Consider the following 24,854-nt stretch of genomic DNA (forward strand, 5'->3'; position numbering starts at 1 on the left):
CAATTAATCCAGAATGCGGCAGCTAGACTGGGGACTGGGAGTGGCCACTGAGACCACATAACACCGGTCCTGAGAGATCTGCATTGGCTCTCAGTAGGTTTCCGAGCACAATTCAAAGTGTTGGTGCTGACCTTGAAAGCCCTAAACGACCTCGGTCCAGTATATCTGAAGGAGCGTCTCCACCTCCATTGTTCTGCCAGACACAGAGGTCCAGCGCCGAGAGCCTTCTGGCGGTTCCCTCCCTGCGAGAAGCCAAGTTACAGGGAACCAGGCAGAGGGCCTTCTTGGTGGTGGCACCCACCCTGTGGAACGCCCTCCCACCAGATGTCAAAGAGAAAAACAACTACCAGACTTTTAGAAGACATCTGAAGGCAGCCCTGTTTAGGGAAGCTTTTAATGTTTAATAGACTCTTTGTTGGAAGCCGCCCAGGGTGGCTGGGGAGACCCAGCCAGATGGGCGGGGTATAAATAAATAGATTATTGTTGTTGTTGTTGCTGTTGACTAGATGGTCCCCCGTTGGCCTGATCCAGCAGGCTCTTCTCACATTCAAGTCTACACCTGGCCCTGATGGCAGGTAACGCACAAACTCATCTGTAAATGTATCTCAGCCTGGAGGCATAATATTCCAGGGTCCTGGACCCACAGTGCTCCACGGGAGTTAATGCTGCACCCTTTAATTCCCAAGAGGCATGAGCAAAATACCACCAGGTTTCAATTAGGGTAAAACAGGGATTTGTTTATTGTAAAACGCCGGAACGGCAGCGCAGAGAGTAACAGCTGTGCGGGACAAGCAGGTAACAGGAGGTAAACTGGTTTGCAAAAAAATCCAGTTTGTGTCAGGACTTTGCAGGCCAAGGACGTTGCTAGGTCCTTCAAATGCTCCCAGCACTTGCCTGTGACGCATATGTATGTATAGTGGCAGATTGAGGCTGACTTTTTGAAGGAAAACCACCCTGGAAGCAAAGTAAAAAAAAAAGGAAATGTAAATTTAGAAAATAGGAGATAAGGGGCAGGAGACCCAGAGTCCAGTGGCTTGTGGTTCTTGTATTGCAGGGGGCTTAGACTAGATGAGCCTTAGGGGTCCCTTCCACATCTACAATTCTGTGCCCTCGGTCCAAGCTGCTTCCCCGGGGATGGGGAACATTACCTTTATCTGGGACCCTTCGAGCTGGAGGGCACAGCCTTGCCACCCTCCTCGGGCTCAGAGAAGGAGCCCTTGCCAATCGTTCTTGGCTGCCTGCGTAAGGCTAGGCTTCCGCTGGCGCTCGCTCCCTGCAGAGCAGGACATTTCAGGCAGCAGAGCTGTTATGGTTCTGGACTGTCAGGAGTTAACACTCCAGGAGCGTTCTTATCAACTGGGTGCACTGCCCACATAATCCGTGCTTCGTTAGCAAGGTCGTGTAGTTTTCGTTAAGAGGCAGAGAGCTGCGAACATGCAGCTAGGTTCTGCAGGTTTTCTTTTCTGTTTTGAGCGCTACTAAGCAAAGAGTTTTGGATTAGAAGCACTGGTGTCGAGCAGGACACCCCGTCGACACGGACAAGCCATTTGCTGCTGCGTGTGAACTCCGCTATTATCCGGTGGCGCTGTGGGTTAAACCACAGAGCCTAGGACTCGCCGATCAGAAGGTCGGCGGTTCAAATCCCCACGACGGGGTGAGCTCCCGTTGCTCGGTCCCTGCTCCTGCCAACCTAGCAGTTCGAAAGCACGTCAAAGTGCAAGTAGATAAATAGGTACCGCTCCAGCGGGAAGGTAAACGGCATTTCCATGCGCTGCTCTGGTTCGCCAGAAGCGGCTTAGTCATGCTGGCCACATGACCCGGAAGCTGTACGCTGGCTCCCTCGGCCAATAAAGCGAGATGAGCGCCGCAACCCCAGAGTCGGCCACAACTGGACCTAACGGTCAGGGGTCCCTTTACCTTTACCTTTAAATAAAGAGTTTTGGATTAGAAGCACAGGTGTCGAGCTGCGTTACTGAGGACACCACATCGACATGGAGAAGCCATTTGCTGCTGCGTGTGAACTCTGCTATTATCCGGCAACTGGAGAGAGTGGTTGCGCACGGAGTAGAAGTGTGTAGGCGCCATTGGAAGTTTGTCGGAGTGGCAATAAATCAAATTTATTGCAGCAGATTCAGTGAGTCAGAAGATACATGACCCAACAAACTTTCACAAGAGCCCGCTGGAGCTGTCCAGAATCCTGTTCTTGTCCGTCCTCTCCACCTTTGACCCAACACACTGCATGCCTCAAACAACCACAGAATGGACAGCAGCCAGAATTCAGAATGACACCTCTGTCTGCAGCGACTCCTTGAATTGGCTTATTTCTGTAATATGAGAAAGCGGCCGAGGGAAGGAATCTTCCTGCAGGTTTATAAGAAGTGGAGAGGGCACCACGGACCAGGCAGGCTGTAATGGGGACACAGAAGCAATGAAGAAAACTTGAAAATGCCAATGGCAGGAGTCTGGTACGAAAGACAGCAAGGGAAAGGGAAATGTCAAAGGGCAGACAGCCACCTGCTCAGAGAATGAAAGAAGGAGTCCAGTTTCCTGAAGATCACTGTGATCTGAGAATTTAGGGGCATACGAATGTTGTTAAATGAATGAAATGAAATGTTGAGGGTGCCAGCAAGCCTGAACAGCCAGGTAACACCTTCCAAAGACTTCCTGGAGTGCGGCCCTTGCAAGCCAGCGGAAAAAGGGAGCTATTTGCTCAAGTCTCCACTGCCGTTCCTGGCTGTTCCTGGGTCTTCATCTTCTTCCTGCCAGGTTTCGGTATCTGCGGAGAAGAACAGCCAAGTCAGAATGAGGAGCACAACTCAGCCATGAGGCATTTTTGACAGGAACTCACAGGACAAAGCATGCCATAATTACTTCTATTGATGCCCAGGACACCTTGGAGCAGACTCCCAAACTTCTTAGGGTCAACCCCCCCACACACACCCCCGGTGTATGCCAATCTACAAATTGCATTAAGAATAGGGGTTTGCACAATCCATTAAGGAAGATAACAACACAGCGAAACACTGTATGTTTCCAAGCACAATTCAAAGTGTTGGTGCTGACCTTGAAAGCCCTAAACGGCCTCAAAGGCCCAGTAGACCTGAAGGAGTGTCTCCACCCCCATCGTTCTGCCCAGACATGAAGGTCCAGCTCCGAGGGCCTTCTGGCGGTTCCCTCATTGCAAGAAGTAAGGTTACAGGGAACCAGGCAGAGGGCCTTCTCGGTGGGGGCACCCCCCCTGTGGGATGCCCTCACATCAGATGTCAAGGAAATAAATGGCCTCAGCCCAGTAGACCTGAAGGAGCGTCTTCACCTCCATCATTCTGCCCAGACACTGAGGTCCATTGACAAAGGCCTTCTGGCGGTTCCCTCCCTGCAAGAAGCAAAGTTACAAGGAACCAGGCAGAGGGCCTTCTCGGTGGTGGCGCCTGCCCTGTGGAACGCCCTCCCACCAGATATCAAAGAGAAAAACAAGTACCAGACTTATAGAAGACATCTGAAGGCAGTCTGGTTCAGGGAAGTTTTTAATGGGTGACATTTTAATGTATTTTTAATCTTTGTTGGAAGCTGCCCAGAGTGGTTGGGGAAACCCAGCCAGATGAGCGGGGTACAAATAAATTATTATTATTATTATTATTATTATTATTATTATTATTATTATTATTATAATATCTCACCCTCTGCAATATCTCTTTCAGAGCCGACCAGAACCTCACCCAGCTCTCTAAAAATACATACTGCAGACACAGAACAGCATCGCAATGATGGTTTGGTGGTTAGTTGGTTTTTGTTTTTAATTGAGTTTATATACCGGAGGTCTCAGGGCGTTTCACAGAAAAGATCACAACATATATATTCAGAATAAAAACAACAACGAAATAACAAGTTCTCCCACCCTGAAAAGAGCCACATTTTAAAAGGGTATAGGATATGAAACAGATCAACCAAAGGCCTGGTGTGATGTTGAAATTACTAATAAAAATATTATTAAAAAAAAAAACAAACCAAAGGCCTGGTTAAAAAGGAACGTTTTTGCCTGGTGCCTAAAGGTGTATAATGAAGGTGCCAGGAGAACTTCTCTGGGGAGAGCATTCCACAGACAGGGAGCCACTGCAGAGAAGGCCCCGTTCTCGTGTTGCCACCCTCCGGACCTCTCGAGGAGGGGGCACACGAAGGAGGGCCTCGGAAGATGATCTCAGGGTCCGGGTAGGTTCATATGGGAAGAGGCGGTCCTTGAGGTATTGCGGTCCTGAGCCATTTAAGGCTCTATAGGGCAAAACCAACACTTTGAATTGAGCCTGGAAACTAATTACAGTGGTACCTCGGGTTAAGAACTTAATTAATTCTGGAGGTTTGCTCTTAACCTGAAACTGTTCTTAACCTGAAGCACTTTAGCTAATGGGGCCTCCTGCTGCTGCTGCACTGCCGGAGCACGATTTCTGTTCTCATCCTGAAGCAAAGTTCTTAACCTGAGGTACTATTTCTGGGTTAGCAGAGTCTGTAACCTGAAATGTCTGTAACCTGAAGCTGCTGTAACCTGAGGTACCAATGTAGTAGCCAGTGCAGTCGGACCAGGATAAATGTAATATGCTCAAACCATCTTTCTCCAGTGAGCTACCTGGCCGCTGAAGTTTCCGAACCATCTTCAGAGGCAGCCCTACGTATAACACATTGCAGTAATCTAACCTTGAGGTCACCAGAGCATAGACAACAGTAGTTAGGCTATCCCTGTCCGGATAGGGGCGTAGCTGGGCCACCAGCCGAAGCTGATGAAAGGCACTCCGGGCCACTGAGGCCACCTGAGCCTCAAGTGACAGCAAAGGACCCAGGAGTACAGTGGTACCTCTGGTTGCGAATGGGATTTGTTCCGGAGGCCCGTTCGCAACCTGAAAAGAACACAACCAGCATCTGCACATACGCAGGTCGTAATTCACCACTTCTGAGCGTGACATCGTTTTGCGTGTCTGCGCATGCGCGAGGGGTGAAACCCAGAAGCAACCCGTTATGTTACTGCCGGGTCGTTGCGGGACACAACCTGAAAACGCGCAACCTGAAGCAAACGTAACATGAGGTATGACTGTACCCCCAAGCTACGAACCTGCTCCTTCAGAGGAAGCGTAACCCCACCAAGACCTCCCAGCCATTTTGTTCCTCCTTCCAACCAATTATGCCCCCCTGCCTGCCACTGAATGCTGAGCTGACTCTTTCAGTGAGTTCACCACCAAAAAAGACCCAGAGCCGATTCAGAGCACCCGTTTGGGGGAAGAATTTAGGCTATTTTGCTCCATCACAGCACTGACAGTGACCCCTCTGGCCATCCCTTTGCCTCACCCATCCATCCATCCCTCCCTCCCTCCATCCCTCTTTTGGGCTTGCAAAGGTCCAGGGGCAACTCCTCCCTCTCCTCCTCACCTTGCGCGGCCGCTTCTTGACCTGGAAGAACTCCACCATCCTCTGCTGCTTCTTGCTGCCCTTCGTCACGGGGCCAGGCGACTGGGGCTGGGCTCTCTTCAGGCAAGCGGCCCGCCACTTCTCCAGTCGGCTGCGAACCCGGCGCTTGCTGTGAAGCAGGCGCTTAGGTCAAAGAGTATCACAGAATTGAACCCGATGGGTTTTTTCTTTCTAACTTTTATTATTATTATCATTTGTTTTCACAGATAATACAGATATACCAAAGCCAACACCATTTCCTCCCGATCCCCCCATCCATTTCCATTTCCTCAATCCATCATATTATTCTTTTCTCCTTCCTCCCACTTCCCCCAACCCCCACTCGATTTTCTCCACATTATACAATTTACAATAATCTTTGCATTCTACAACCTTCTCAAATCATCTATACATTCTTATTATCTTTCCTTACTTATTTTTCTTCCATCCAGTACTTCGCATTTTAATCTAGGCATGTTAGCGCATCTTTTTTGAGCAATATTTTGCCATATATTCATCAAAACCTGGCTTGAGAGCAGTACATGTGAAAAGGATCTAGGAGTCTTGGTTGACCACAAACTTGACATGAGCCAACAGTGTGACGCAGCAGCTAAAAAAGCCAATGCAATTCTGGGCTGCATCAATAGGAGTATAGCATCTAGATCAAGGGAAGTAATAGTGCCACTGTATTCTGCTCTGGTCAGACCTCACCTGGAGTAGTGTGTCCAGTTCTGGGCACCACAGTTCAAGAAGGACACTGACAAACTGGAACGTGTCCAGAGGAGGGCAACCAAAATGGTCAAAGGCCTGGAAACGATGCCTTATGAGGAACGGCTAAGGGAGCTGGGCATGTTTAGCCTGGAGAAGAAGAGGTTAAGGGGTGATATGATAGACATGTTCAAATATATAAAAGGATGTCACATAGAGGAGGGAGAAAGGTTGTTTTCTGCTGCTCCAGAGAAGCGGACACGGAGCAATGGATCCAAACTACAAGAAAGAAGATTCCACCTAAACATTAGAAAGAACTTCCTGACTGTTTGACAGTAAGAGCTGTTTGACAGTGGAATTTGCTGCCAAGGAGTGTGGTGGAGTCTCCTACTTTGGAGGTCTTTAAGCAGAGGCTTGACAACCATATGTCAGGAGTGCTCTGATGGTGTTTCCTGCTTGGCAGGGGGTTGGACTCGATGGCCCTTGGGGTCTCTTCCAACTCTATGATTCTATGATTCTATGAAAACATTTCCACTTCGTTTTTAATTTTTGATTCGACTGATTTCTTATTATAGCAGTTAATTTTGCCAAAATTAAATATTCATTTAGTTTACAAATCCGTTCCTCCTTTGTGGGTATGGTTTGTGACTTCCCCCTAGCAGCAATCACTATTCTAGCAGCTGTACTTGCATATAGAAAAATTCTTTTTTAACCCCGTGGTATCTCATCATCTATCAATCCAAGAAGATATGCCTCTGGTTTCTTTGTTATTGATATTTTCAACATCTTCTTTAGTTCTTCATGTACTACTATCCAAAATTTCTTAATTTCCTCACACCTCCACCACATATGTATTGTTGTTCCTATTTCTCCACCCAATGGGCTTTTTAGTCCAACCCCCTGAAATGCAGGAATCTCAGCTAAAGGATCCATGACCAGTGGCCATCCCACCTCTGCTTAGAAACCTCCAAGGAAGGAAAGACCACCGCCATCTGAGAAAGAAAGGCGGCAGATTCAAGGGAAATAGAGGGGAAGGCTAGGAAAAGTGGCCAAAGAATAGACTGGCCTTTTTCGCAGATCGGGGCATGTGCAAAAGCAGAAAGCTGTGCTGGCTGATGAGAGTTGCAGTCCAGAAACATATGGTCCCTTCGCTCCATCCTTTGCTATGCCAAGACCACAAAACGCCGGTCCTGAAGGACCAGGTGCGCAGCCTGGGAGTCATTCTGGACTCACAGCTGTCCATGGAGGCGCAGGTCAATTCTGTGTCCGGGGCAGCTGTTTACCAGCTCCATCTGGTACGCAGGATGAGACCCTACCTGCCCTATCCTGTCTCGCCAGAGTGGTGCATGCTCTAGTTATCTCCCGCTTGGAGTACTGCAATGCGCTCTACATGGGGCTACCTTTGAAGGTGACCCAGAAACTACAACTAATCCAAAATGCGGCAGCTAGACTGGTGACTGGGGGCGGCCACCGAGACCATATAACACTGGTCTTGAAAGACCTTCATTGGCTCCCAGTACGTTTCCAAGCACAATTCAAAGTGTTGGTGCTGACCTTGAAAGCCCTAAATGGCCTCAAAGGCCCAGTAGACCTGAAGGAGGGTCTCCACCCCCATCGTTCAGCCCAGACATTGAGATCCAGCGCCAAGGGCCTTCTGGTGGTTCCCTCCCTGCAAGAAGTGAAGCTACAGGGAACCAGACAGAGGGCCTTCTCGGTAGTGGCACCCGCCCTGTGGAACGCCCTCCCACCAGATGCCAAAGAGAAAAATAACTACCTGACTTTTAGAAGACATTTGAAGGGAAGCTTTTAATGCTTAATAGGTTATTGTATTTTAGTGTTTTGTTGGAAGCCACTCAGAGTGGCCCAGATGGGCGGGATATAAATAAATTATTATTATTATCATTATTATTATTAGCCAAACAAGCATCTTGCAAGAGCAGCCACACTCGCGCCTTGTGATGTGAGGTGAGAATACCCTCCGGAGAATATCCTCGAGAATATTCCCTGCTAGGAAATTCTCCGGAGAACATTCTCCACAAACTGTAAATTCTAATGTAAGAACCAGTTTTACAACCCACGTTTTAAAAAATCTAGTAAATAATAAGTCAAGCTGTGATATTGCCAGTGTAAGGAATGAATAATGATTTTATTTTTTTAAATCCAGTTACATTACTGGGCATTGTGTCATTCACTATTGGCAGTTCTGAAATGTGAGCTACAGGTGGAGAAAATCAAAGAATGTGAATTCACTGCCTTGCCCCATTGAATAAAAGTATCTGTACAGTCTTTGGTTGCCATCTGAACATGTTTACCCATGAATAAACATGTATATTAACTAATTATATCATTTTCAATGCATTAAAACGCTATCATTTTCAATGCGCTAAAATGAATATTCTGTTTTAAATGAAAATTCTCTAATATTCTCATTAATTGCAAATATTCTCCAATAGATCATGCTCGAGAATTTCACACCACTACTCACGCCATGTGCTTCTCATGTGCCAGGAATTGCAGCAGCCCCTCCTCATCTGGCTCCCGCCACTCTAGCACCACTTGGCTCGGCTCGGCCACCTCGGGGTCCAGGAAGAGCCGCCGGGTCTCTTCCAAGGGCCAGTTTTCAGGCAACGGGTGCTTCTGCAAAGAGTAGGATTTTCAGCATTAACCTGTAAGAAAGAAAGTTACCTGCCCTTCGCCCATCAACCCTGAGCTGCAGCCTGCAGCAGATACACACATGGGGAGGCAAATTCAGGCCCGGGGGCCGGATCCGGCCCAATCGCCTTCTCAATCTGGCCCGTGGATGGTTCGGGAATCAGCGTGCTTTTACATTAGTAGAATGTGCACTTTTATTAATAATAATAATTTATTTATTTGTACCCTGCCCATCTGGCTGGGTTTCCCCAGCCACTCTGGGCTGCTTCCAAGAAAGATTTAAAATACATTAGAATGTCACACATTAAAAACTTCCCTGAACAGGGCTGCATTCAGATGTCTTCTAAAATGCACCTCTGGGTTATTTGTGGGGCCTGCCTGGTGTTTTTACACGAGTAGAATGTGTGCTTTTATTTAAAATGCATCTCTGGGTTATTTGTGGGGCATATTCGTTCATTTCCCCCAAAAAAATATATTCTGGCCCCCCACAAGGTCTGAGGGACAGTGGACCGGCCCCCTGCTGAAAAAGTTTGCTGAACCCTGAGCTACAGGAACCATCTTAAGAACATAAAGAAGAGTGCGCAGGATCAGGCCGGCGGCCCGTCTAGCTGACTTTGAGCTTTCAAATTACAGAGGCACCCAGTGTATCGCTAAGTTTTGGCACCCCTCTCGCACTACAGCACTGGTGTTGCCTCCTGCCGTGTGGCGCCCAGTGTGGGCGCACCGGTTGCGCCACCCTAAAACTGCCTCTGCATCTGGTACAGCACCCTGCCTTGGAGAAACTTGCAAGGAGGATCCGGGCATAAGATCAGCCCTCTCCCCTCCTGGGGTTCCTAGCAACGGAGATCCAGAAGCGAGGCTGCCTCTGGAAATTATTATTATTATAATAATACCTGAGCACCCAACAAAGGTCCGTATAGTCAAAGCTCTGGTTTTCCCAGTAGTGATGTATGGAAGTGAGAGCTGGACCATAAAGAAGGCTGATCGCTGAAGAATGGATGCTTTTGAGTTATGGTGCTGGAGGAGACTCTTGAGAGTCCCATGGACTGCAAGAAGATCAAACCTCTCCATTCTGAAGGAAATCAGCCCTGAGTGCTCACTGGAAGGACAGATCCTGAAGCTGAGGCTCCAATACTTTGGCCACCTCCTGAGAAGAGAAGACTCCCTGGAAAAGACCCTGATGTTGGGAAAGATGGAGGGCACAAGGAGAAGGGGACGACAGAGGACGAGATGGTGGGACAGTGTTCTCAAAGCTACAAACATGAATTTGACCAAACTGCGGGAGGCAGTGGAAGACAGGAGGGCCTGGCATGCTCTGGTCCAGGGGCACACGAAGAGTCGGACATGACTAAACAACAACAACATACCTGAGCACTGCAGGCAGAGCGCAGGACCTGCTCAATGCTCCCGTGTTGCCGCAGCAGCGGCAAGGCCTTCTTGGGGCCCAGACCCCGGATCTTTTCGCAGTAATCACAGCCCAGCAGGATGCAGAGGTCCACAAACTGTATTCAGGAAAGGCGCAGGGATGGGGAGAGGAGGGAGGAAGACACCAGCGTCACACAACACAGCAGAATAATAATAATAATAATTTATTATTTATACCCCGCCCATCTGGCCGGGTTTCCCCAGCCACTCTGGGCGGCTTCCAATAAAACACTAAAATACAATAACCTATTAAACATTAAAAGCTTCCCTAAACAGGGCTGCCTTCAGATGTCTTCTAAAAGTCTGCTAGTTGTTTAACTCTTTGACATCTGGTGGGAGGGAGTTCCACAGGGCAGGTGCCACTACCGAGAAGGCCCTCTGACTGGTTCCCTGTAACTTGGCTTCTTGCAGGGAGGGAACCGCCAGAAGGCCCTCAGCGCTGGACCTCAGTGTCCGGGCAGAATGATGGGGGTGGAGACGCTCCTTCAGGTATTCTGGACCGAGGCAGTTTAGGGCTTTCAAGGTCAGCACCAGCACTTTGAATTGTGCTCAGAAACGTGCTGGGAGCCAGTTTACGTCTTTCAAGACCGGTGTTACATGGTGTCGGCAGCCGCTCCCAGTCCCCAGTCTAGCTGCCGCATTCTGGATTAGTTGCAGTTTCCGAGTCACCTTCAAATGTGCTCCCAGTTCTGCTCCCAGTTCTGCTTCTGCAGAACCAGCCTCTCCTCACAGTGGCGGAGGAAGCCTATCGGGCATCTAGGACAGCGTGCCCATAGGGGCGGGAGTCGTGGCACTCATGGAGACGGCACACGGCGCCCAGAGGGAGGGATGGGAGGCACCATAGGGACGGCACTGTTGGTTTCTGTTTGTTGCCGCTGTGCAGGGCTTTGGAGTCACAAGACTCTGTTTACATTCCAGAGCTTCCAGGCTATTGGAAGTCTCACGGAAGACAGGAGACGGATGTTGCTATTACTGGTTTCCTGTTCCTTTGTTTTTAGAGTTGCTCTCTGCTCTCACAAAGAGAGGATATATTTCTTTTCTGTCTGCGTAGCTTAGTAATAAAACTCTTAGCATGTAGCTCATATTTCTCATTCCTTCCCTGTGCTGGATACTCTGCGTAACGGGGGAAAGAGTCTTATCAGAGGCTCAGGTTGTTAATCATGTCAGAGGACTCAACTGGAGGAGTCACTCGGTCGAACGCAAGTCCGACAGACACAGGGCACGTGGCACCCATAGGGATGGAGGGGCACACTGCCCATAGGGATGGGGCAGGGTGTGCCGTGGGGCCTCAGCCACCTACATTTGGGGGGAGCAGGCAGTGGATGGACAGCGTAGGGCCTCCAGGCTGTGATGGCCTGGGACTCGGACTCGGAACCAGAGGAGACTCAGTCTGCACCGGATCCTTTGCCTCAGGCATCATCTGAACCAAGTCTGGGGCCTGATCCTGAAGAGTCCCAGTCTGCACAGGTTCCCCTGGAACAAGCACCAGCTGGGCCGAGTCAGGGGCCTGAGCCTGCCCTGGCTCCAGATGCTGGGATGACCTCCTTGCCTTCAGCTGGGCCATCGCTTACAGCTGCTCCACTACCGGTTGGGTCAGGGGAGGCTGAGGCGGCCTCTGGGTCTAGTAACCCACCAATGTCTCCCAAGCTGCAGAGACTGAGGTCTGAGAGAAGGAGAGACCTGAGTACTCGCAGGAGGAGCGCTCGCCTTCGGGCGAGACAGGGAGGTGAGTCGCCGGGGGATCAGGACCGGCCATTACCCTGACAGAGATAAAAGTCTGTCGGACCTCGCCCCAGGTTGCGGGAGCTACATTGCTGTATGCCGGATCCTGCCTGTACCTGTCCTTGCCTGGTTTCCTGCCTCGTGTCCTGCCTTGACCCTGTCCGACTGTCGGATCCTTTAGATTCTGGACCGGACCTGGACTGCGTTTCTTGGGTTACCCCCGAGCCCAGCACACAAGCGCCCAAGATGCGTTGCTCAGGTGCGCTGCAGACCCCGCAGTGAGTGCCGCCTGCCATTTTGTCACCCCCCTGAGTGGGGACACCCGGGGCGTGCCGCACCTACCGCCCCCCTTGCTACGCCCCTCTCTCCTCACCTGCTCTTGCGTCAAGCCCAGCTTTTGCAGAACCACCGGCAAGGAGATCTCTTCCAGGTCTCTAGAGGAGATAAAAAACCACATAGAATCCATTACATCTCCAGGGAGCAAAGTTGAGCCGATTTCTCACTGCACAACGGCCGGCCACAGATTCCTGTATTGTGACGCCAGCGCTGAAGGGGGCTGGACTACGGAAGGAAGAGGAATTCTACCAGGGAAGAATGGCAAATCCAGAGGATGGACTCTGCCGAAATGGCGAAACTAACTGGGAAGCTCAGAAACCGAGAAGACAAGAACCTTTTTTAAAAATGGGGAAAGTCCATAATTTATATACAAGACCATTGCAAGCAGGTTAAAACATTGGCAGGATTTTAATCACACTTATAAGTAACGGAAACTAGGGGCAATTTAGAAAGAAAAATATTTGGATAAATATGGACATGCAGTTGTAATTATTTTTACGAGGACGCATGGAAGGGATGGGGGAAGTCAGGAGATTCAGAGTAATCTCAGGACTTGGATTTTGAATTGATGTTTGTCATATGTTTATATTATTATTTTTTAAAAAATTATTATATAAAAAAGAAGGGGGTTGGATTAGATGACCCTGTTAGAATTCCTGCTCCGTGATTGCAGTCATGGGATTTTTGTCTTTCACATGACGGTATATGTTTTGACTCCACAGGGTGGGAAGTGACGGAAACAGGATGTTTGTGTTACTGTGTTCCGTGAAGTGGGACTCTTGTCCTTTGTTCTTTTTCTCTTTGCCGTCTGATGCTAGAGGGAGAGGGAGCCATCTTGCAGTGCTCTGTGTGTGTTTATATGTAAATAAAGTAGATTAGCCAAAATGCTAAGTTGCTGAGGTCTGTTACGCATGATGTGCAAACTCTGCGGATACTTAAGTGTGCCAGTGTCTGTTGGCATCGGTCGCTGTGATGTTCGGGCAGAAGAAAGCTTTTGAAGCTCCCGAACAATCGACCAGGAGGGAGAGAACATGCCAGTCGGGCATGTGTCTCTGCTAGGGTCCTACTCGAGTGTAGGCTGAACTCCTGACAGACCCTTGATGTCCCTACAGTTTCATGATTCTATGACCCCGTGTCCCATTCAATGGCACCATCCACCACAGCAGCCCTGTATCGGGAAGTTTGTATTGTTCAATGTTTTATTATGTTCCTATGTATTGGAAGCTGGGGCAACCCAGCCAGATGGGTGGGGTATAAATATTATTATTATTATTATTATTATTATTATTATTATTATTATTAGCAGCTACTCATTACACACACCACATGAAAAGGTGTCATTCCTAGAAAGCACCAGCTTATCCCCATTTTGGGTCTTGGAACAGACTCACCAACTTTTTAACATGCCAGGAGAGCGAGAAATATATGTAATGACTTTGCAGGGTTTCAGAAAATCACTAAAAAAAAAACTTCTTGATTCCAGTCTGCTGTTATTCAATTTTAATAAAGGTTTTACCGACTTCTGCTATTGTAGTTCTTGCTGGTTTACGCAAGTAAGAGTTTGTGGCTTCATCACTGGTAGATTTGTAAGCCACCTTGGGAAGGAGCAACAGGAAGCCAATGTTTGCAACACGAAGCCAAACTCAGATTGTTGAGAAACTGGGAGAGGAAACAGCTATTGTGACGGGGTCAGAGAAGGCGGAAAGGGGAGACACAAGGATGGTTCTGTTTCAAAATCTGCCACCATTACAGGATACAGAAAAGTATCTCTCATAAGGCTAGCACCTCACGGGATAGCCAATGAAGCTGAATTCAAGATGGATAAAAGAATTCCTTTGTGCCGCGCACAGTTAAACTGTGGAACTCACTGCCACAAGAAGGAGCAATGAGCGCCGGATGGAATGGCTTTTATAAGAGCTCTGGACAGATTCATGGAGGGCAAGACTATCAGGGGCTCCTAGCCAGGACGGCTTTGCTTTGCCTCCAAAATCGGAGGCAGTGATGCTTTGGAATACCAATTGCTGAAAAACAAAGGAGGAGAGAATGGCTTTTTTGCTCAAATCCTGGTTGCGGGTTTCCCATAACGGGTGTCTGGTGGGCAGTGGTGTAAAGGTCAGGTGGTACCCGGGGCAGAAAATTTATTGTCACCCCCCCCCCCATTGAATTTTTACTTGGGACGCGGGTGGCGCTGTGGGTTAAACTGTTAAACCACAGAGCCTAGGACTTGCAAGTGCAAGTAGATAAATAGGTACCGCTCCGGCGGGAAGGTAAACGGCGTTTCCGTGCGCTGCTCTGGTTCGCCAGAAGCGGCTTAGTCATGCTGGCCATATGACCCGGAAGCTGTACGCCGGCTCCCTCGGCCAGTAAAGCGAGATGAGCGCTGCAACCCCCGAGTCGGCCACAACTGGACCTAATGGTCAGGGGTCCCTTTACCTTTACGGTTTGACTTTATTTCATCTTTTTGGTGGGAACCAGAGTTTTTGTGGAGCAGCCGGCGGGTGTACTGTTTTGACAGCAGCAAGCCTGCAGGCACCAAAGCCATAGCATCTCTCGCAGACGTTGAGTGCCAAACAGCATTTTGTCACTCCCCCACCCGCCTTGCGCCACCCCTGCTGGTGTGAGATAATGCCCCCGTGAGAACAGGTTAGTGCATAAAAACAAAACATAAAAACACTTTTGAAAACAAGGACCCCAGGAAGACTGACGATGGCAGATGGGGAAGCGAAGGTAGAATTATGTACAGACAGCATTATAAAAAGGGAGAAACTCCTCTATATTCTTGCGTACTGTTTCCCATCTGTAATCATGATTGTTCAGAATTAAAGGGAAGTCAATGTTCATGTTCATGTTTCCCATGAATTTGCATTTCAGAAAACTTGTAGGAACATAGACACAATTTTATTTTCTATTCTATTTAAAATGTTCTGTAATCTACAAGTAATATTAATGACTAGTAAACCAATGTTACAAGCTTTAAAAAAGAGAGAGAGAGAGAACAGGATACTTCCACAATGAGTTTCAGGCCTCGATTTTGCTTGGAAGGGACACACTCTGCTCCCCAGAAACCCCTCCCAGCGGCTCTCTGCCTCCGACCTGTGGTAGCTGGGAAGGCACTCTGCACATGCCCAGAGTCTTTACTGCTTCCATTCACGTCCAGGACACGCTCACCTGTTCTTGGCGTTCAGGTGCCGCAGGAGACGCGAGCTTCCGAAGGGCAGCGCATCCATGTCCTCCGTGGCTGTGCACCAGGCGTGCCCGGACTTCACCAGAGCTGCACAGGTCGCTTCTGCCTCAGCTGGCGCCTAAGAGGGAGAGGAAAGGGAGGGGAGCAGGAGGGGAGAGGGGGTTAGGCTGGATGACCCTTAGGGGTCCCTTTCAACTCTACAGTTCTGTGATTCTATGGAGAGAGAGAGAGAGAGAGAGAGAGAGAGAGAGAGAGAGAGGTTCCCTCGCATATAAGTATATAAATATGCTGCATTGGATGTAAATATGTGAACACGGAAGCATAGATTTGTAGGGTTGGAAGGGACCCCAGGCGGCCATCTATCCCAACCCCGAGACGCAGGAGACATTGTGTACCTGCACACAGGGAACCCCCAAGTAACCCAGCAGCCTCTCGGAGTCTTTTCTCAGCAGCCATTGCGGGGGCTCGTCCGCGGCAGGATCTGAAAGACGCAGGAAGAATGATAAAAAATAAATTTTAATTTATATCCCGCCCTCCCCAGCCGAAGCCAGGCTCAGAGGGTCTGGGGGCAGGGCTCTCCCTGCCGTAGCCCCAACTGCCCACCAATAAAAGGGGCAGTGACCCCCAACTAGGGGAGTCTGAGACAGTCGTACCTGCAGCTTTCCTCTTGGCTCCAGAGACTGCGGCGCGTTTCGCCAACTGCAAGGGGAGCGGAGACAGAAAGAAGAATTATGCAGAACTGCTTCTCCCTTTCCTGGATGGGGGGAGAATGAAAGAGCGTCTCCACTCCCATCATTCAGCCCAGACACTGAGGTCCAGCGCCGAGGGCCTTCTGGCAGTTCCCTCATTGTGAGAAGCCAAGTTACAGGGAACCAGGCAGAGGGCCTTTTCGGTGGTGGCACCCGCCCTGTGGAACGCCCTCCCACCAGATGTTAAGGCAATAAACAACTATTTTACTTTTAAAAGACACCTGTAGGCAGCCCTGTTTAGGGAAGTTTTTAATGTCTGACACTGTATTGTTTTTGCTATTTGGTTGGAAGCCGCCCAGAGTGGCTGGGGAGACCCAGTCAGATGGGCGGGGTATAAATAATAAATGATGATGATGATGATGATGATGTGCAGTTTCAGATTAACAGCAGCCTGAAACGTTGCAAAGTCAGGCCGCAATAGGAAAATGGGGTGAATGGGGGGGGAGAGACTTCTAATTCTCTCCATGGTCAATGTGATCCCTGCCTTTGCGGGTGAGACTCTCCCCCTGCGCTTCTAGCCAGGCCTGGGGGTCAGTGTTTGGGTTTTGCCCTCCTAGCCCACCCGGGATCCCCTCTTACGAACCACTCTCTCCTTGAGGTCTGGGGGTTTCCCATCAAAGACGAAGACGGGCTTGACGCCGTTTTCCAGGAGATGCATCGTCCGGTAAAAGAGCCCCTGCAGGGGACTGGAACAGAAGAGGAGGCAGTGTGTGAGCAGGGGGCCGAGGGGAGGCGAAGCAAAGCAGCCCCACGGAAGGGGGGCAGGGATGCAAAGGAGACGGGGGTGAGCAGGGAGACCTGGGCAGAACTCAAACTCAAGCCCTGCCAGTGCAGTTGTGCATCACCATCACGGTGGAATGGACCAGGAGGAAGTGGGGGTAATCATAGAATTGGAAGGGACCAGGGGGTCATCTAGTCTGACCCCCCTGCAATGCAGAAATCTCAGCTCAAGCATCCATGACGGGTGGCCACCCAAGCTCTGCTTAAAAACTTCCAAGGGAGGAGAGTCCATCACCTTCTCAGGATGTCCGTCCCACTGGCAAACAGCTCTTACTATCAGAAAGTTCTACCCTTCTTGTAACTTGAAGCCATGGGTTCAAGTCCTTCCCTTCGGAGCAGCAGAAAGCAAGCTTGCTCCCTCTTCCCTGTGAAAGCCCTTCAGATAACTATCCTAGCACCTCTCAGTCTCCTCCTCTCCAAGCTAAACATACCTGGCTCCTTCAACCACTCTTCATAAGGCTTCATTTCCAGAACCTTTATCATATTGGTCGCTCTGCACACCTTCCAACTTGTTAATAATAATAATATTAAACTAATGTACCCAGGACTAGACAGAGGACTTCAGGTGGGATGTACACTAGACATCTGCTGATGCAGCCTAGAAGGTAAAAGGTAAGGGATGCGGTCTAAACCACTGAGCCTCTTGGGCTTCCCAATCAGAAGGTCGGTGGTTCGAATTATAAATAAAAGGACACATTCTACTCATGTAAAAACACGCTGATTCCCGGACCGTCCGCAGGCCAGATTTAGAAGGCGATTGGGCCGGATCCGGCCCCCGGGCCTTAATTTGCCTACCCATGAACTACTCTATTCCAAACTTAAAAATAGAAAACGTAATGCTGGTGGTCAACAAAAGAGGTTTAAAGGCTGTCTCAAGGCAAATCTAAAATAATGTAGTATAAACACCGACAACTGGGAAACACTGGCCTGCGAGCGCTCCTGTTGGAGAACAGCCTTTACCAAAGGTGCCATGGGCTTTGAAGACACTCGAACTCAGGACGCAAGGGAGAAATATGCTAGGAGGAAGGCATGCTTGGAAAATCCACACTGTGATCAACTCCTGCCCAGAAACCAATGTCCCCACTGAGGAAGGACGAATGGATCCAGAATTGGCCTCCACAGTCACTTATGCACTCATTGTTAAAACCGTGTTTATGAAGACTATCTTACTCGGCTATGAGGGATCATCAAAGTAGAAAACATGACTTATAATAATAATAATAATAAAGTTACAGATAGGTAGCCGTGTTGGTCTGCCATAGTCAAAATAAAAAAATTCCTTCCAGTAGCACCTTAAAGACCAACTACCGTATTTTTCGCTCTATTGGACGCACCGGACCACAGGACGCACCTAGTTTTTAGAGGGGGAAATCAAGGAAAAAAATATTATCCCTCCCCCCAGCCCCAAAGAGCAACGGACAGGCTGCGCGCAGCCTGTCTGCTTCTCCCAGAGCTTCTTGGGGCTGCGGGGGAAGCCCGGGTTCCCCCACCAGCCCCAAAGAGCAAAGAAGCCAAGATAGCTCAGGGGATCCATAGCCGCGCAACCTCTCCAGCCAGGAGCTAAACCTCTCCAGCGCGGCTAAAGAAGAAGACAAGGCAGTCCAGGGCAGGCACTCACTGCCCTGGCTTCCTCTTTAGCCTTGCACAGCATCTTTAGTCTTGCACAACGGGATGGATTGCGCCCGCTGTCCACCGGGGCTGGACTAGATGACTCCTGGGGTTCCCTTCCAACCTTGCAATTCTATGACCTCGGAAGGTGTTTGGGGTCTCCACCACTGGAGGCTTTTAAGCAGCGGTTGGGGGACCATCTCTCTGGCGTTCTTTAGCTGTGATTCCTACATTGTGAGGGGGCTGGGCTAGATGACCCTCAGGTGGCCCTCCCAACTCTATACAGTCCTACAGTTCTGCAGCAGGAGATCCACAGCCACTTAGAATCATAGAATCATAGAATTGGAATAGACCACAAGGGCCATAGAGTCCAACCCCCTGCCAAGCAGGAAACACCATCAGGGCACTTCACACAATGCCCACACCATCAGAGCACTTCACACAATGCCCACACCATCAGGGCACTTCACACAATGCCCACTCCCAATTTTCATCTGAGAGACATGTGGCTTCAGTGTCTAGGCAGGTACCCCCCTACTTGCCACACTTCCCCCACCTCACTTAAGCTGAGGGAATTCCTGCCCAGAGAAGCTCCCAGGTGAGGCAAGGGTTAAGATCTACCTCTGGTAGATCTCTTGTGGCTGGAGAGGCACGCAAGGCTAAAGAGGAAGCCAGGGCAGTGGGATGGATTTGCGAAGGAGGCTTTGCGAAGCCTCCTCCCCCCCCCCCCCCTGGAGAGGCACGCAAGTCTAAAGAGGAAGCCAAGGCAGCGAACGGGATGGATCGCGTTCCCTGCTCTGGCTTCCTCTTTAGCCTTGCGAAGTCTCTCCCCCCCCCCCCCAGGCGCGCAAGTCTAAAGAGGAAGCCAAGGCAGCGAACGGGATGGATCGCGTTCCCTGCTCTGGCTTCCTCTTTAGCCTTGCGAAGTCTCCTCCCCCCCCCCCCCCAGGCGCGCAAGTCTAAAGGGGAAGCCAGGCAGCGAGCGCGATCCATCCCGTTTGCTGCCTGGCTTCCCCTTTAGACTTGCGAAGCCCCCCCCCACCCCCCCACCCCCGGAGAGGCGCGCAAGTCTAAAGGGGAAGCCAGGCAGCGAGCGCGATCCATCCCGTTTGCTGCCTGGCTTCCCCTTTAGACTTGCGAAGCCCCCCACCCCCCCCACCCCCGGAGAGGCGCGCAAGTCTAAAGGGGAAGCCAGGCAGCAAACGGGATGGATCGCGCTTGCTGCCTGGCTTCCCCTTTAGACTTGCGAAGCCTCCCACCCCACCCCCACCCCCGGAGAGGCGCGCAAGTCTAAAGGGGAAGCCAGGCAGCGAGCGCGATCCATCCCGTTCGCTGCCTGGCTTCCCCTTTAGACTTGCGAAGCCCCCCACCCCCCCCACCCCCGGAGAGGCGCGCAAGTCTAAAGGGGAAGCCAGGCAGCGAACGGGATGGATCGCGCTTGCTGCCTGGCTTCCCCTTTAGACTTGCAAAGCCCCCCCACCCCCGGAGAGGCGCGCAAGTCTAAAGGGGAAGCCAGGCAGCGAACGGGATGGATCGCGCTCGCTGCCCTGGCTTCCTCTTTAGCCTTGCGAAGCCTCCCCCCGGCTGGAGAGGTTGTGCAAGGTTTTTCTAGAGGAGGGAGAAGGGACTGACTGGCGGCGTCAGTCCCTTCTCCCTCTTGGGGAAAAGCCCGCAAGAGCCGCGCGAAGCTTGTGTGGGGCTCTTGAGGGCTTTTCCTGCCTGCCTCCTCCCTGCATTCGCTCCATAGGACGCACAGACTTTTCCCCTTAGTTTTTAAGACGGGAAAAGTGCGTCCTATGGTGCGAAAAATACGGTAAGTTAGTTCTTGGTATGAGCTTTCGTGTGTATCTGAAGAAGTGTGCATGCACACGAAAGCTCATACCAAGAACTAACTTAGTTGGTCTTTAAGGTGCTACTGGAAGGAATTTTTTTATTTTAATAATAATAAAATTTTATTTATATCCCACCCTCCCCAGCTGAAGCCGGGCTCAGAGCGGCTAACAACAGTAAAATAATACAGCATTCTAAAAACAATTCATTATAAAATCAGTTCAACAGTTTATTAGTATTAAGTGGCTTACAAATGCTTTTAAATCAACAAACATTCTTTTTTTAAACTTGCTTGCAACTTCTCACCTGATATTTTCCCCATGGCGGTTGAAGATCTTTGGCATAGCCGTGCGGAACTGGTAAAAAGCGACGGAGACATCCATTGCCACCACACGCCCTGAGCCAAGCAGGAGGGGAAAGAACTTCATCATTATTCTATGTATGTATCTGCTTGTTCTGTTTCTATCCTACATTTTTATTTTTATTTTTGAGGAGCTCAAGGTGGCGTATGCATGGTTCTGCTGCTCTTTGTTTAATCCCCATGACAATAATGGCCCTGTGAGGTAGGATTAGGCTGAGAGGAAGGAAAGGCAGAGAGGAATGGTTCTGGTTGCCTCACCTCAAAAAGGAGATTGCAGAAAAGATTCAGAAGAGAACCAAAATGATGGAGGGACTGGAGAGACTCCCTTTTGAAGAAAGGCTGAAGCATTTGGGACATCTTAGTTGAGAAAAAGGAGACTTTAGAGAGGTGACAGCATAGAAGTTTATAAAAATTAGGAATGGAATGGGGAAAGTCGGCAGACAAAGCTTTTCAAGCAGAATATAAATTTTAGGAAATAAAATAAAATAGGAATACTTGTTCCAGGAGACAGTCTAAGGACAAGTAGGGCTGCTTGGGGGCAGGAAAGCCACGGGGAACCCCCATGGACCCCACTCTGAGCCCCACGGTGGTGGGATGTAAACAGACGAAATAAATAATACCTTCCCATCGGTCAGAAATTCTGGCTCCAGACTCCCAGACAGACCCGCTTCTCCCTTCGGGCACCATGCACCCCCTACATGAGGCTTCTGCGCCCCACATGGCCAAGCCAGAGCACAGAGGAGTGTTTTGGGTGCAGGAGCGAGGGGCTATGAATCGGCTGGCGGGGAAGGCACTCTGCACATGCTCAGATTCAGCCTCAGACTCGGTCCTAAGTACCTAAGAAGAGTCTGCCGGATCAGGCCAGTGGCCCATTTAGTCCAGATCCTGACCTCACAGTGACCAACCAGATGCCTCAGCCAGCAAGCAGGATTTGAGCATAAGAGCCCTGCAGTTTCTGGGATTCAGAAGCATTTACGGTCTCCAGGCAGAGCCAGAATTTGTCCAACCCTCTTCTAAACCCATCCAAGTTCCTGCGGCAGTGAGTTCCCTAGTTCGGCTCCAGCTCCCACAGTTGCACAGGAGACGCTGTTCCCTTTTTTTATATAATTTTTATTAGTTTTTTAACATACCATTTTCAACAATAATTAAACACACTTCCCCATCTTATTCAGTTTTTTTTTACTTCCGTCAGTCATGTCTGAAATTTTCCCAATCTAATCTCTCAGTATGCATTTCTTATATCCCCTATCACATTTCAAACTTATAACCAATATTTCTTTTTCTACTTTGTAACGCTTCGTATATTTCTCCTTACAAAAAATTGGACAAAATGACAGGAAGCATTCGAAACCTGCGGGACCAGAGATTTTCAAAAGATTGGAAGAAGTATATGAATTATTTGAAGAGCAACTGTAATCAACAAATTACATTAGAAGTTTTGTAAGGAGATGCTGTTCCCACCCTGGCAAAGCTTTAACTTGCACCAGAGACCCAAAGGTCTCTGCCCAACCGGCTACAATGCCCTTGATCCTCTGGGACAGGCATCCCCCAAACTCAGCCCTCCAGCTGTTTTGGGACTACAACTCCCATCATCCCTAGCTAACAGGACCAGAGGTCAGGGATGATGGGAACTGTAGTTCCAAAACAGCTGGAGCCCCCCGCTTTAACTTGCACCAAAGACCCAAAGGTCATCATCCAGCCCAACCGGCCGAGATGCCCGCGATCCTCTGGGACAGGCACCCCCAAACTCAGCCCTCCAGCTGTTTTTTGGGACTACAACTCCCATCATCCCTAGCTAACAGGACTGGTGGTCAGGGATGACGGGAACTGTAGTTCCAAAACAGCTGGAGCCCCCCCCCCCGCTTTAACTTGCACCAAAGACCCAAAGGTCATCATCCAGCCCAACCGGCCGAGATGCCCGCGATCCTCTGGGACAGGCATCCCCAAACTCAGCCCTCCAGCTGTTTTTGGGACTACAACTCCCATCATCCCTAGCTAACAGGACCGGTGGTCAGGGATGATGGGAATTATAGTTCCAAAACAGCTGGAGCACCCAGCTTTAACTTGCACCAAAGACCCAAAGGTCGTCATCCAGCCCAACCAGCCGAGATGCCCGCGATCCTCTGGGACAGGCATCCCCAAACTCAGCCCTCCAGCTGTTTTTGGGACTACAACTCCCATCATCCCTAGCTAACAGGACCGGTGGTCAGGGATGATGGGAATTATAGTTCCAAAACAGCTGGAGCACCCAGCTTTAACTTGCACCAAAGACCCAAAGGTCGTCATCCAGCCCAACCAGCCGAGATGCCCGTGATCCTCTGGGACAAGGCATCCCCAAACTCAGCCCTCCAGCTGTTTTGGGACTACAACTCCCATCATCCCTAGCTAACAGGACCGGTGGTCAGGGATGATGGGAATTGTAGTTCCAAAACTACAATTGCGCACCGAGTTTGGGGATGCCTGCAGAAAGGCGGCGGCGGCGGCGGCAGCGCTCACCCCGGTAGTCTTCCAGCTGGACGGAGCTCACGGCGTCCGGCGCCTCCTCCCGGATCAGCTCGGCCAGCCTGGCGATCCCCATGGCCGGAGCCCTGCGCGCCCCTCCGGCTCTGCGCGCTGCTGCCGCCGCCGCCCTTCCTTCCCCGGGGCGGACGGGGAGGAGGAGGAGGAGCCCGGCCAGCTGGAAGCGGGAGCGAGCCCGGGCCGGAAAGGGGCGCGCCCAGCTGCCGGCAAGAGTGCCTCTGAGCACGTGCAGAGAGCCCCGCTCTTGCAGCCGCGCGGTGCTTTCCAATTGAAACTCTCCAAACCATTCTTTACGCAATACTTTTTTTCTTTCTAAAAAAATGTTTAGGGTTATACCGTCATTTTAGCTCAAGAAAATCACAATTTAATAGTTCAGATAAATACAGTAAATGGACAAAAGTACAAAGATTCACCAAATGTTTAGGGGTCTGCGTTCCCCCAGAAAAAAAGTACTGTTCTTGCAGCCGCGCGGTGCTTTCCATTGAAACTCTCCTAACCATTCTTTACGCAATGCGCTCCCCTCCCTAAAAAAAATGTTTAGAGGTAGAGGTACAGTATACTGTCATTTTGGCTCAAGAAAATCACAATTTTACAGTTCAGATAAATACAGTAAATGGACAAAAGGACAAAGATTCACAAAACGTTTAGGGGTCTGCGTCCCCCCCGAAAAAAGCACTGTTCTTATGTTTTGTTTTTTAATGTGTACTTCACCAAGTTAAATAAATTTCTATAATGCTCTGCATCCGAAGGCCATAGGGGGTTGACGGTATAAAAGCACCAATATGCATACCGCACGAACAAATGAAAATTATAACTGTGCTCGTAGCCAGATCACCCCCAGCTTAAATATTCATATGTTTTTGCAGCAGGTCCCTTTTTGTTCCGTGTTGGAGATGCAGATGACCCAGGCAAAGGTCCCTGCCCCGAGGAACGCACAATCGCCAGCTTTTTCTCCGTATTTTTTTGGGGAGGAAGGGGGGTTATTCCCAGCGAGCTGCTCGTGTTAATGTACGTTTTATCTTTGGTAATTCAGGATGACACTTCCTAACTGCAGCCGCTGAGCCGGTGCAGTTTTTTGAGCAATGCAAACCGGTGCAGTTTTTTGAGCAGTGCAATCTGGGGCAGGTCTACTCAGAAGTAAGTCCCGCTAGCTTCCTCGGGAATCCCTCCCAGGTAAAGCGTGCAAACTGGACTGCAGCTTTCCCATCTCTCCTAGCACTAAAATATTATTATTATTATTATTATTATTATTATTATTATTATTATTATTATTATTATTATTATTATTATTATTATTATTATTAACACCCAAGGAAGACAAGCGCATCTTCCTGATGTTGGGCGCCCTAAGTTTCTTGTTGCAACAACGCTCCCTTTCCTCTAGGGCTGGGTGCTACTGCGCGTGCTCAGTCCCGACCGCGCCTGCCCAGTAGCGACCGTTGAAGCCGCTGCCCTTTTTCCTTGCCCTTACTAGGAAGGCCCAATCCAAGAAGAGTTATTTTAGCAAAATAAGAAGCCTCTTCTAAAAGAAGTCGAGAAAGGCCGAGAG

General features: G+C 49.8%; 1 protein-coding gene and 1 long non-coding RNA gene across 2 annotated transcripts in view; one reads left to right on the forward strand and one right to left on the reverse strand.

Annotated features, from left to right (window-relative positions):
• The window catches only part of LOC310713255, a 258,239-nt gene that overhangs the window by 200,972 nt on the left and 32,413 nt on the right, over positions 1–24,854 (forward strand). The window lies entirely within an intron of this gene.
• LOC310713115 (putative flap endonuclease 1 homolog) lies at positions 717–23,441 on the reverse strand. The gene is made up of 11 exons (XM_083516913.1): positions 23,282–23,441; positions 20,731–20,821; positions 16,790–16,892; positions 16,111–16,156; positions 15,853–15,938; positions 15,442–15,575; positions 12,311–12,371; positions 10,158–10,292; positions 8,624–8,775; positions 5,413–5,560; positions 717–2,776 (listed from the first exon to the last, which is right to left on the reverse strand). The coding sequence occupies exons 1-11, from the start codon at positions 23,361–23,363 to the stop codon at positions 2,711–2,713; spliced, it is 1,104 nt and encodes a 367-aa protein (XP_083373039.1). The 5' UTR covers positions 23,364–23,441; the 3' UTR covers positions 717–2,710.

This window comes from Podarcis liolepis (genome assembly GCF_965112155.1).
Source record: "Podarcis liolepis genome assembly, chromosome: 8".
Lineage (NCBI taxonomy): Eukaryota > Metazoa > Chordata > Lepidosauria > Squamata > Lacertidae > Podarcis > Podarcis liolepis.